Here is a 13,755-nt window from a genome sequence, read left to right on the forward strand (position 1 = left end):
CTCCATGTCACTGGGCTCATGAGACAACATCAGTCATAAGTTAACTGATTTCAGCTGTGCTATCAACTGGGTCCTAGGTTATGCTCACCAACACACCACCACCACCACCACCACACATACGCACTTGTAGGCTGGAGTGAAATGTTCCTTACTCGTACCTAGGTTTCATTTGAACCACTGCCCCCAGGGCCCAAAGCTTCCTATATCTAGGACTGTTGGACATATTTAGTTTCACACTTTCAGGAATGGTCCTTGTCTTCCAAAGTTCCCTGTAATCGGGAAGACCAGATCAGTACACAGCAGTGTGTCAGAAACAGGCAGGACAGCCAGCCATAGGGCAGCTTCCCAAGGAAGAGAGTGTGCACTAACAGAGCAGGGCTCCAGCCCTCCCTTGGGTCTCCTGTGTTAAAGAGTGTGCTGGCCCCGGCAAACCTGAGATCAGCAATGACCCCCAAACTCCAGAGTGGGCCATGGTACCTCCAATACTACACTCGAGAGAGGAGAGCACTGTCCTGTCCTACAAGAATGCCCCTGGGCCTGTTTCTGAGGGGAACACTTGGTGTGCACTCAAGTCTCCCCTCTCAGCTTTGTTTGAGCTTACTTTTGTCAGGAGCTCTTTTGTAACCCACATCCACAAATAACACCCAAGCACTGTTACACCCACAGCTGCGCATAGCACAGGATGGCAGGCTGGGGTTTTTGAAATGGGGGAGACTGGGCAGGTGACATGGATCAAGTACCACCTACTCCCCAAACAGGCCACCCGTGCACAAATGCCCCCGAAGTTAAGATGGGATCCTCTAGGCAAGATGACCTGATCGTCAGTAACTACAGACCCACACACAGTAAGAGATGGAACAGCACCCTCTAGTGTCCCTCGAGACCACACTTGGATGCAATCAATACAACTTTTAAATTTTTATTTCTTCTCAATTTCTGGAACCAGATCAACAAAAGCCTGTTGTGCCCCACAGCAGTTCCAGTGGGAACAAGGGGCTATCCTTGGGTCTGTAAAGGCGTGAGTGGTGTTGGGGTCCAGCCTAGTCTGGACAGCTGGGTCTGGTGCCTCAAGATGGCAGGAGACTCGGAGCAGCAGACGGCTCTTTCTTTCTGTTGTGTTGGAGCCCCAAGGCCCGGGCCACCAGCCTGCGGGCCACCGCTGAATCTGTCTGTGGCCTCTCCTTCGCTAGCTGCAGGAGCTCTGAAAGGAAGACCCAGTGGTGAGACTTGGACAGGATGTCTCTCCTCTGGGTGACAAAGCATCCTTGATAGCCAGGTGAGGGTCAGCCCATGTCTAATGGTACGGCAAAGGCTGGGGCCCAGCTGTGTACACAACAGCCAGGTGACTGTGAGAGGGAACCAGAAGGGCCCCAGGCCTGTATTTCTGCCTCCCTGTGAGAACTGACAAAAAATAACCCCTCCTGGCAACCTGGTTCATCCATACAATGGTGTCAGAAGGAACTAATCCTACATCCCCTTGCTCAGTGAGGCCCTTTGGGAGGAAACACTCAGGACAGGACCCGGACTGTTGAACATAGGGATGGGATATTTATTGTTTCTAAGAAGTCTAGGACAAGACCCTGTCACCATTCACAGTGGCATGGAGGGCTCTGGCAGACCTCCCCTGAGCCCATTCTGCTGGTTCCAACTTTGCTATCATAGAAACTGACCTCTCAGAGCCACCCCCCACCCCAACGCTTTTTGGAAGAGGAAAGGGAGGGAACTTAACCTAACAGCTGCCATCTGGCTCCTGTACAAGTGACTCACCCCAGGTCAACTGAGATAAGTTACAGAACCAAGGTTCCATCTAGGGCTTTTACCCTTCCACAGGACAGTCTTCACAGCCCTCTGGAAGGAAGGAACTTTTCCTAATCAATGACCAGAGGAAAGTGTGAGCGGGAGGACTAATGTATGCCCGTGGTAGCTGACCCTAGGCCCTCTCCAGGCCTAGGGGAAGCTGAGCCCCACTAGCTACTGTAGCCCAGGCTCTTGAAGAGCAGGGAAATAAAGAAGGAAAAGCAAGCCAAACACAAAAGCACACACAAAGCCTCCCCGTGGAGGGACAGGCTTCCCTTACTTGGCCTCTGCAAGGCTTTGAGCTTGGACAGCTTGGTTCCCTGTGTGAGCGGACGGATCTTGAGCACGGAGAAATCCTTGGCTAGGGCCTCAGCAGCTGGAGAAAGGAGGGGAGATCTGGTATGATTCTTGTGCTATGAGAAACCCCCAGGGGTCTGGAGCACATGTATCACCCCAAACTGCCAAAGCCACGTACTGTCAGTAAAGCTGACAGTGTCACCTTGTGCCCCAAGTGGGCACTGCCTGTACTGTCAGATTCTCACAGCAAGATGGGCAGGCTCTGCCTGTGAAAGCTGGAGCTTAGACCAGAATCTCCTTCTACCCCTCAAGATCCCCAGGGACACCAGTACTCCTGCACATTGGGCCAAGGTGCACATGACATCAGGACATAGCAGATGTGTTACATGGACAAAAACTGACACCAGGACATGATGCACTCTTGCTATATTGTTTATGATAGGCCCATGAGGCAGCGTACTGACTGGTTTTGTGTGTCAACTTGACACAAGCTAGAGTCATCAGAGGGAGGAGACTCAGTTGAGGAAATGTTTCCATGAGATCCAGCTGTGAAGCATTTTCTCAATTATGGAAGGCCTAGTCTGTGATGGATGGTGCCATCCCTAGACTGGTGGTCCTGGGTTCTATTAGAAAGCAGGCAGAGCAAGCCAGGGGAAGCAAGCCAGTAAGCAGCACCCCTCCATAGCCTTTGCATCAGCTCCTGCCTCCAGGATCCTGCCCTGTTTGAGTTCCTGTCCTGCCTTTCTTCGGTGATGAACAGCAATGTAGAAGTATAAGCCAAAAAATAAACCCTTTCTTCCCCAACTTGCTTTTTGGTGATGGTGTTTGGCTACAACAACAGAAACTCTAATTAGGACACCCAGCCAGAGCTCATTCTTCCATAGTCCTCAGTGGCCACTTGGCCTTTTTTCTTGCCATCACTCTCTCTGCTCCTCCCCACCCTCAATTTTAGACTTCACAAAGATTAGGTCAAACCCAAGTAGGGTGCTCCCAGCTCTGATGTGCAGAGGCTCTGATGTACACACATGGTTCCGGATGGGAGAGTCTCTTATTTGTAAGTACACTCAAAATGGCAGTGGAGTGGCAGGGACAGCCTGGGACAGTGGTCGAAGGGGAAGAGGAGTACTGAGGTCACAGTGAGGAGGCTGTATGATGCTCCAGCTTCCACAATGAGAGGTCTGTAATTCAACACAGACCCTGGCATTGTGGGGTGGGTGATGCCCCCTGCACCTGAGGCTGATGTGAAATCCCAATGACAATGCACCTGCCTGTTCCCTGTGCCAAATGCCTATGACCCAGAGCAACAGTACCTGATAGTTTCATTCAATTTGGGGAAGGACCTATGGCTTAACCCATGTCACCTGTGTGGGAAATGCCACTGATTCTAACAACTCTGTACCGAAACCACCAATAGAAAGAGGAAAGGCCAAAGACTCCCTGAGTTTCCCAGGCCATAGCCCCCAGCACCCAGACTGGGGTTCAGGCTTGCTGAGAGCCCAGCCCATGGGCTGAGGTGAGGGTAGTCTGTCTCTGGACATGGATGGCTCTCCACCCAGGGAACCCAGGCACCTCTGCTCTCATTGGAGGCCAGAGAAGGAGCAGAGCCCAACAGGAAGCTGCCTTACCTGAGGCCTGGCAGGGAAAGATGCCGATGGCATGAGTGTCATCCACCCACTGGATCTTGAACCCGTTCTCTCTGCGTGGGGAGAGGACACAGGAGCTCATAAAAGCCAGTGCTCAAGACCCTTTCCCCTTGGATCCTGAAGGCTAGGTCTATCCCACCTCAAACCCTAAGACAAAGCTATCTCCTCCCTCCATTAGAGGGGATTACTGACATACTTTCTTGACAGAACATTAGTCAGCTTCAGAAAGACCCAGTGTCACCCTGTAAACAGGTGAGCTGGGTCGCCAGTCAGCATCTAGAACACAATGAGCTAGTACTGGAAGGCTCATCTAGCCCAAAGCAAAGACTGAGGAAGACCCCCCAGATACTGTCATAGCCAGGCTGGGCATGGGCTCTGAGTAAGAAAGCTAAAAAGGCTTATGTAGGAGAGGAGACATCCCAAACAAGCAAGATGGGGACATGGCTGTGGGTGGCCTTCTCCCTACCATGGACTCTGTGCCTATGAGAGGCTAGAAGCAGCTTTGGAATGGCCCTACTCTCCTAGTGGCACTGCCCACTTGACAAGGGGTCAGTGGTGGCCCTGTGTGGCCCTATAGTTAGAGACAGAGTTGAAAAAGTAAATTGTGCCACCTCCCACAGCTGTCCCTTCAGCACAGGTGCAGAGGACAAGGGACAGTGGTATGGGAAGCAGTGTCAGAGAGGAGGGCCAGGAATAAAGGGGTTTTTATTTTACCTTATGTATATGAGTGTTTAGTGTGCATGTATAAATGTGTACCACATGCATGCCTGGTGCCCACAGATCTGGAACTGGAGTTACCAATGATTTTGAGCCACTGTGTGAGTGCTGGGGTCCAAACCCAGGTCCTCTGCAGGAATACAGGAAGTGCTCTTAACCTCTGAGCCATCTCTCCTGCCCCAGAAGGGGGCTTTAAAAAGCCCACAGAGGTAAAGCAAAGACAAAGGAAAACAAGCAAATTAGAAAGAAAAAAAGAAGAAATGGCAGAAGGTTGCATCCACAAGAATTGGGGAGAAGTCAAGAAGAAGTCCTGTCCTTGAGTATATCCCTCCAGGCTCCAGCCAACCACCAGCTCAAGCCATATGCCCCATATATAGCTCTCATACCAAGATGGCCCTCAGGCTACTGTAGACCCAATGACCCACTGGCATATGGATAGCAGGGTCCTGAGACTGATGGAAGGCCTCGTGGTCCTAGCAAGGGTATGCACACACAGAACTTGGGCTGGGTCTCTGGCTTTTGAACATTGTCAGTGCTCAAATCAACCCTTCCCCTCCCTCAGTCAGAGCCATCAGGCTGACCTGCCTCAGAGCAAATAGCCCAGACATCAAGGCCTATCTCAGTCTTCTTTTCTGGTGCAGGCAATCATCCCGAGCAGGGGAGGGCTATCCTAGCTTCTCCCAGTCTCCCCACCTTTACTACTCACTGGAACCCAGAGAAGGTGGCCAACAGGTCTTCAGTCTTGAGTGTTGGCTTAAAGTCATAGATCTCCACCACGTGGGCCAGGTCCCTCTCCCCAGGTAGCTCTTCTGTGAAGGAGGATGTGTCCAGGTGGATCCTCTCTACCTCGATCTCCTTTTCGGTCAGGTTGGCTGTGATCTAGGAGCAAACAGACCCTTTGGCAAGGGAGACCTGACACACAGGGTCCCACCGACGCTTTCCAAACTCATAGTTCTCAGGAAGACTCTGGCTTGGTAGGCATCGGGGTATGGCAGCTTGGTTTCTCAGCAGGTGGAGGTTTCAGGGAAGGGTGCTTGGTTTTATGGAGCCCTCACTAGGATGACTGCCAGCTGTGCCCATTGTGTTTCACCTAATCTTGAAATGCATTCTATATACCCTCCTTACAGATGGAAACACAGAGGGCCAGTGAATTAAGTAGTTTGCCCAAAACTGCATAGTTTGTAGGGGAAAAAAAAAAAGAGCTGGGCAAAGCCAGTATCTTTACTTTCCTTACTAAAAATGTGATTTTCTCAAAGACGGTGTATAAGGCAGCAATCAAAGACACCCACCCTCCCAACCGATCCAGAGTCAACGTTAGGGGCAGATACATGGTCTCAAGAAAATACAATTTCTAAGGCAGAGCTCCAGGCAAGAGGGTGATTTTCTCTAACAGAGAGCAACACACCTGGAGGACTCTGTTTCCACTGCCTTGTGATATATGTACTACCTTTTTCTCATATGAGGAAACGACTTTAAAAACAAGTGGCTTGCTCAGGGCTAGCCATCTCCTAAATGGTCATACTGGGACCCAAATACACCGTTCCTTCTCCAGGTTCCCTAAACAACTTCTATTACCCAACACCCAGGCCTGAGCCATCCTACATACATCCCATTAGCACACCCCCCTCACCTCCATCCCAAGGCCCTTCTCCCATACCCAAGGCCACACCCACCTCACCTCCGCCCTCCCTTTTCTGGGCTCAAGAGCCTCATCACCTCCTGCAGCAGCTCACTGAAATCGTCATGGTCGGCATCGCCATCCTCTCCATTTTCTTCCCCATCCACCTTCTCTTCCTCCTCGTCCATCTTCTCTTCCTCCTCGTCCATCTTCTCTTCCTCCTCGTCCGCCTTCCCTTCCTCCTCGTCCGCCTTCCCTTCCTCCTCGTCCGCCTTCCCTTTCCGTTCATCCACCTTCTCTTCCTCTTCCTCCACCTTCCCTTTCTGCTTGCCGACATTCTCATCTTCCTTACCCACCTTCTCTTTCTCCTCTCCCTCTACCGCTTCCTCCTCTTGGTCCACCAGGCTCTGCACCAGCAGACTCCTACTTTCCTCCTCCATGGCCAGCTGTGGGCTGGACGCCTGCTGCATGGCTGTCTCTACCCCTTGTTCCTTCTCAGGATTCTCAGAGGGCTCAGAATCACCCAGCTCCAACCGTGAATCATTTGCGTAGCCTGGATCTGGGCTCTTCGGGAGCTCTGTTCCATGAGTCACCAACATGGGAACTCCCTGATCAGCTTCAGGGTCCCCAGACCCTGTAGGCTCTTCTGAAACTCTACCAGTTGGGGCCTCTCCCTTGGGGCCTGGCATGGAGGGTGCTACTGGCTCATCTTGCCTTCGTCGCACCCGGGGCACATACAAAGGCTGATCGGGCTTCCGCCCACGATGCCACCGGCCAGCAGGAGCACCTCGGGGACCAGCAGCTGCTCCCTGATGTGAGGAGTACCGAGGACCACCACGGTACTTGCTGGGATGGGAGGCAGGAGGGCGACAGGGACCAGAGGGGCCATCTGAACTGGGTACCCTAGAGTAGAAACAGACGCTTCAGAGCAGGTCTGGGTCCACAGAAAAATGAGCCACCTATCTTTCAGGCAAGACACTGGCAAGTCAGCATTAAGCGAAGGTCACAACCAAAATGACCCTCCAAAGAATCTCTCACAAAGGCAAAAAGGCCATGCCTGACACACCCGCAAGAGTTCCCTCATGAATGCTACAATCAAATCAGTGGGTGCTTTTAGAGCTGTTATTAGGATCAGAGTCGCAATGCTAAGATGTCCATCCTATGAGATGCACACAGGAAGAGGAATGACTACAGGCTGACAGGTTCTTGCCCTGAACCAAGGTCTCCCTGGAGAACATGCTGACAGGGAGAGGGGGGCAGACCCACCCTTACTAGTCCAACCGTTCGTGGGTGCTCTCTTCCCTTAGCCCAACATGAACAGCTGATTTAGCCAAGCAGCTGATTTTGCTTCCCTGATGAAGCAAAAAGCAACCCTGACTTCACACAGTTGGGGGTTCCTGGTTCCTGACAAGTTCTACCCTCCCTGGCTAGCCAGCTAGCCCAACCATCACAAAACAATCAATTGCTGAGAACCCTCCAAAGCGGTAAGATACCAAACCTGATGTCCAAGTGACAGACGACTGTTCTCCTCTTCCAGCCCTCCCCAACAGAGAAGCTGCTCAAGAGATCAAAAGTTTCTGCTGTTCTGTGGATCAGGTACCGCAGGCGGCTGGAGACAGGGGGGAAAAGAAGGACCCTGGGAAGGGACCAAAGGGAGTATTAAGCCGAGGTGGCGGGTCCTGTTTCTGGACCTGATTCCCACGGAGGCCACTCCCAGGTTTATGGTGGCTTAACACCAGGCTCGGTGTGCCCAAGCCGGTCCCTGCCTAATTGCAAAGTAGATCACAGGGAGCTACAGTTCTTATCATTCCGAAGAGGGTGGGTACTTGTGCTTAAGTGGGAAGACGCTCGGATACAAAGGAAGGATATGGCTGGACAAGGGGGCAGAGGCTAGAGGCTCAGATCAGGCAGGGCCTGGCGGGTGGACCCGCCAGTTACCTAGGCTCAGCCCCTGGGGGATGGGGGAGTGACCCTACCTTCTTAGCATTGAAGCCGCCCCCAAGTTCCCCCAAGTTCCCCGTACTTGGATAGCTGCTTCTGCAGCAGGAAGCGATCCAGCTCCTCCTGGACCCGGTGGACAAAGTCATTTTCGGCCGAGGAGAGGAAGACACCGTCCAAGCAGAGAAGGGCCAGGGTGACAGATGGCAGAGCCTGTAGGGGCGGTGGACAAGGCCGGGGAAAAGAATATAGGCGCGGAGGCCGCCCACAGCCCCAAGCGTTCGTGCGGCGAGGACTTTGATGACTTTTGAATTCCTGGCCGCCTTGGAGCCCGATGGGAGGCGCGTGAGTGCGGGGCCGAGGGCGCTCACGTCCAGGGCCAGACTGGGTCCCCCGTTGCCAGCGTCCGCTTTGCCTGTGATACCCTGGTTTTCCAGTTCTCGAGCGCAGCCCACTGAAGCCGCCCCGCAATACCCAGCCGCCCTTCCTGGCCGCTATCAGGGTGCCCAGGAGGGAAGCCCCCAACACCCGCAGCACTCACTCACCGCGGCAGCCCGGAAAGTGGCTGCGGCGCTCAGGATCCCCCCCACCCCCTGCTCCCCAGCGGGTTCAGCGCCATCGTGCGGCCGGGAGGAGGTATCGCATATGCCGCAGAGGGGCGTGTTCCTGTCTTGTTTAGAGGTGGGCCTGGGGGCACAGCGCTAACCACAAAGTCACAGGGCTTCTCCCTCAAAGACGCGACTAAGTGATTATATTCTTGGGAAAATGGACACCCAAGAGGGTGAAATGACTTGTTTAGAGTTACACGTGTCAAAAGTGGTTCTGATTCCAAAGTCAGTTACTTCGTTTTTCTTCCAGAACCAATTAAGCTCACTAGACACTTGTTAACAACTACTACAAGCTAGATAGTGGTGGCATTATATATTTCTAAGTTTAGATTCTTTTGACCGGGTACCTAACGGTGGGACAACGAGGAAGGAAAAGGAGGCTGGAGCTGGGAAGATGGTTTATGGATTAAGAGGGTGTACTGCTCTCCAGGTTCAGTTCCCAATGACACTAGCCCATGGACACAAATAAGTACATATATTTTTTTTTTAAGGGCTGGGAAGATGGCTGGTCTGCTAAGAGCACATATTGCTCTTGACCAAGGTTCAGTTCCCAGCGTACACATGGTGGCTTAGAACCATTGTAACACCAATTCCAGGGGATCCAAAACCTTTTCTGAACTCACAGGCATCTGACACAGATGGTGAGTATACATACAGACAGATAAAACAGTCACACACTTTTTTTTTAAAGTTTCTAAGCACTATATCCAGAATCTTCCCCTCTCCATCGCCTCTCCTTCTTCAATGAGAGATCTGCAAAGACTTCTTGTCACATAGAAACACCCCGCTGACAAGAAGTGCAACTCAGCCTAGTAGCCACCAATATGCTGATTAGAGTTGAGTAGTCAAAATCCAGATCTAGCCAGCTTGCCAAACCACTGCTTACAGATATGTTATGATTAAGACTCAACACTTTAATTGGGCAGTGGTGGCACACACCTTTGATCCCACCACCTGGGAGGCAGAGGCAGGCGGATCTCTGTGAGTTCAAGGCCAGCCTGGTCTACAGAGTGAGTTCCTAGATAGTCAAGGCTAAACAGAGAAACCCTGTCTCTAACCTCCACTTCAAAAAAGAATCAACACCTTTAGAGTATTGACACAGTAACCAAGAGTCAGGCACAGAAGCCAAAAATTCGATAAAATTAAGTAAATTTGGTCAGTGAGAGAAGCTGGTGTGTTCTAGAATTTTACCCTAAATAGGAGGCATGACTGAAAGATTTGGGATTGAATCCTTAATCAATGGGGTAGCTCTCTGCTCCTGGGTCCCCTACTGGAGTGGTGTCAGAGAAGAAGAAGGTGGGGATATTGTCCAGAACACCCAGCTTCATTCTCATTTTTTAATTCACTGATAAGAATCTAATGATGGCCGAGTGTTGGTGGCACATGCCTTTAATCCCAGCACTTAGGAGGCAGAGGCAGGTGGATCTCTGTGAGTTTGAGACCAGCCTGGTCTACAGAGCGAGTGCTAGGATAGGCTCCAAAGCCACAGAGAAACCCTGTCTCGAAAAACCAAAAAAAAGAAAAAAAAAATCTAATGATGGCCTCCTTGGTGGGTATACTTGTGAGTTAGTCTATAGCTTGACCTTCAAATTCATGCAGTAAGTGTTTTGGTTGGTTGTTTTGTTTGAAACAGGGTCTCACTGTGTAGCCCTGGCTGGCCTGGCATGTACCATGTAGACCAGGCTGGCCTCAAACATGAACAGATCTTCCACTGCTTCCTAAAGATGTGCACCACCACACATGACTCATGCAAGAACTTATTTGTTGGTTGGTTGGGTTGGTTGGCTTTTTCAAGACAGTGTTTCCCTGTGTAACCCTGGATTGTCCTGGACTCACTCTGTAGATCAGGCTGGCCTCAAACTCAGAGATCCATATGCTTCTGCCTCCCAAGCACTGGGAATAAAGGCATGCACCACTACCACTTGCTTCTTGTAGGTGTTAAATGTCTTGAGCTTTATGTTAGTATCAGACTTTGGTATACAAAGAACCTTTGGTCATCAGAGTGCAGGTCCCATGATTAAATCTCACAGACTCCATAAAAGGCAAGGGGATGCAGAGGGACAGTTCATTTGGTGAAGTACTTGCTGGATAAGCACAAGAGCCTAAGCTTGGATCCCTAGAACCCACAAAATAATCAAAGCATGTCTGTAACTCCAACAGTGGGAGGGTGGGGTTTGGGGGTAGAGTCAGGCTGCTATCTGGCTCTCACTAGCTGGACAGGTTCCCTGAACCAGAAAGCTGCAAGTTCAGTGGCAGGCCTTGTCTCCAAATGTAATGTGGAGGGGCCAGAGAGATGGCTCTGCAATTAAGAGCATGGTTGCTCTTCCAGAGGACTTGGGTTGTGTCCCCAGCACCCACATGGCAGCTCACAACCATCTATGACCCCAGTTCCAGGGGATTCGATGACCTCTTCTGACCTCCTGGGGCATTTGGTATCAATGGGGCCCACAGGCATTTGTGCTGGCCAAACACCTAGGCATGTAACAAAATGAATTTTTTTTTTTATTTTTTGAGACAGGGTTTCTCTATGTAGCCCTCCCTGTCCTGGAACTCACTCTGTAGATCAGGCTGGCCTCGAACTCAGTGAGATCTGCCTGCCTCTGCCTGGAGTGCTGGGATTGCCACCATCGCCTGGCTATGGAAAAAAAAAAAAAAGAGATTGATAGAGGAAGTTGTTTTACCTTTGTTCTTCACTGCTTCACACACACACACACACACACACACACACACACACACACACACACACGGAATATAAACAAGAAACTTGAAAAATTTTGATGAGATCAAAATTGTGTGTGGTGTACATGCCTGTTCATGCAGGGGTTTTGTGGTGTTTGTATGGTGTATTTGTGGGGTGTGTGTGGAAGGGTTCCTGTTGGGTTGTAGTGTGGTTTATGTGTATGGTGTGTGTGTAACTTGATTGTCACTGAAGACCCAAGAGATGGCTCAGTAGGTAAAGGTGTTGCTGCTGAGTCTGACAACCTGAGTTTGGTCACTGGGACCCACAGAAGCCAAGAACTGACTATCCCAAACTGTCTTCTGATCTCCACCTGTGGAGTGTGGCACGTACATACACACATACACAAAATCGATCTTCAACCATCATTGACTGTAGAATACTTTCCAAGAAAGTCAGTTATGAATACTTGTAAGCAAGAGACGTTCCCCAGAACTGGGGTGGATGAGTGTGTGTTGGGGGGTGGCAGAGCAAATTGTTCACTATTTCCTCTTTGCTGTGATCAAGTGCCTTTGTGTGTCAGCCAGAAGCTTAGGGAGGAAGGGTTTGTTTGGGCTTATAGTTTAAGAAGGGACATGTTCATCATGGCAGGGAAAGCCTGGTAGCAGAACTGTGGGAAGCTGGTCACAGTTGGAGAGCAGACAGAAAACAGGACCTATTTCCTCCAGGAAGACTCCATTTCCTATAGGTTACACAGTCTGTCAAACCAGCACTGTCAGTTGGGCACCAAGTGTTCAAATACAGGAACCTGTTTGGGGGGTGGGGTGGGCACTTCACATTCAGAACAACAGAGATAGGGAAGACTGGAGAGAAAAGGTCAAGGTGGGAAAGGAAGGGCTGGGAAAGACAGAGGGGCCAGAGGGGGAGCTAATGTAAAATCCACCCTTCCCTGCTCTACCTGATTGTCTTCCGTGGGTATCACCAAAATCCCAGATAGTTTTTGTTGTTATTGTTGTTGTTCCTCAGTTTCTAGGAGACCAATGTCCCAGCCTAGCCAGAGTTCTAGGCCTTCTTGAAGGGCCAGAATAAACAGTGTGTGGTGGTACTTGCCTGTAATCCCAACACTAAGGAGGTCAAGGCAGGGGGATCCCCGACTTGAAGCCAGCCATGGAATGTAGGAGCTCAAATACTGAATTCACTTTCCTAGTACCTGGCACCCTGTACCCTTCCTCATTCAGTTCATTTACTCTTGACACAAGGCAAGGTGGTATTTCTGATATCCAATTTGCGGATGTAGGAACCAAAGTAGGAGCTGAAAGATGGCTCACCAGTTAGAAGCATATTCTGCTCTCACAGAGGACCTGAGTTCAGTTCCCAGCACCCATGTCAGGTGGCTCGCAACTAGCTGTAACTTCAGAGGGATCAAATGTTTCTGGACCAATGGGCATCTGTACTTGGGTACATACCCATTCACTTATAATTAAAAAGATAAAAGAGGCTAAAACACATGAAAGACTAATTGGCCAATGTCACAGATCCATAAGTAACTTGTCTTGCTCTAGTTTCATCATGTTGGCGAGGTGAGGCCCAAGGTTCCGCGTTGGGTAGGATGTGTCCATGCAGTGGGACACTCTGGCTGAAGCTGGCTATTTCTACTACAGCCCAAGAAGGAGATAAAGGCCTGGCAGGCCTTGCTAAGCCAAAGATCACCAGATTGAGGACTAGGTCCCTGGCCCAGGGTGGGTAGGTGTCACAGTCCAGGAGTAGGGTAGAAAAACTGAGAACGAAGAGGGAGCCAGCAACACACTGAGAACAGTGGATATGAACTGTCTTAGTGCTCTGGACTTCCTGTGGCAGGTGCTGGGTGAGGATTGCTCAGTAGTTCAGACAGCAAGAGACAAAGCAACACAAAACCAGGTAATGGGGCTCACACAATGCAGGCCCTTCCAGTATTCTACCAGCTCCACCCTAGTTCTCAGTACCCCTTGTCAACCAGAGCCTACCGTCCAGACCCAGTCTGGGGCTTCAGGCTCTCCTGAGGCTGCTTCACACAGCAAATGGTGAGGAACTGGTCCTGAGTCCTGTTGGGCTAATGCGCCTTACACCTCTTCCTGGCTGGCTCACCTGCCTACTACGCTGGAGCTACAGACCCCGTGTGCAGCAGACCTGGCCTGCTGCCGACTGCTCCTAGCCTCAAACTCCAACCTCCACAGGCACAGTGGACAGCAAGCACAGAGGAGGCTGAGAAGCATCGGTGCTGGACCACAGTGTGGAGCAGTCACATGAGCAGAGTCACACTAGTTCCTGGGAGACAGTACCACCAGCAGCACAGTTCAGGGCTGAGGGAAAGTTCACTCAGGCAGACAGGACTCTTTGTGGCCCAGGCCCTGTTATTTAGCGACTCCATATTTTCCAGAGGCCCGGGGTGGGAAAGAGCCCAAGTGTGGACATGTGTGGGGC

General features: G+C 51.0%; 1 protein-coding gene across 1 annotated transcript; it reads right to left on the reverse strand.

Moving 5' to 3' along the window:
• Nucleotides 1-903: 903 nt before the first annotated feature.
• R3hcc1 (R3H domain and coiled-coil containing 1) lies at nucleotides 904-13,547 on the reverse strand. Its single transcript, XM_035453110.1, has 9 exons — nucleotides 13,420-13,547; nucleotides 8,556-8,697; nucleotides 8,096-8,223; nucleotides 7,571-7,708; nucleotides 6,171-6,975; nucleotides 5,161-5,333; nucleotides 3,720-3,790; nucleotides 2,078-2,173; nucleotides 904-1,201 (listed from the first exon to the last, which is right to left on the reverse strand). Exons 1-9 carry the CDS (start codon nucleotides 13,545-13,547, stop codon nucleotides 1,068-1,070), a joined length of 1,815 nt encoding a protein of 604 aa, XP_035309001.1. The 3' UTR covers nucleotides 904-1,067.
• Nucleotides 13,548-13,755: the final 208 nt, after the last annotated feature.

The sequence above is a fragment of the Cricetulus griseus genome (genome assembly GCF_003668045.3).
Source record: "Cricetulus griseus strain 17A/GY chromosome 1 unlocalized genomic scaffold, alternate assembly CriGri-PICRH-1.0 chr1_1, whole genome shotgun sequence".
Taxonomy (NCBI): Eukaryota; Metazoa; Chordata; class Mammalia; order Rodentia; family Cricetidae; genus Cricetulus; species Cricetulus griseus.

Excerpts from the sequence above, each read along its gene's own strand:
- R3hcc1 (XM_035453110.1), bottom strand. The coding sequence starts at position 13,547 with ATGCTTCTCAGCCTCCTCTGTGCTTGCTGTCCACTGTGCCTGTGGAGG. Across the intron at positions 8,698-13,419 it reads AGCTCCAGCGTAGTAGGCAG|GCCCACCTCTAAACAAGACA; the intron begins GTGAGCCAGCCA and ends CTGTGCCCCCAG. Across the intron at positions 8,224-8,555 it reads CCACTTTCCGGGCTGCCGCG|GCTCTGCCATCTGTCACCCT; the intron begins GTGAGTGAGTGC and ends CCGCCCCTACAG.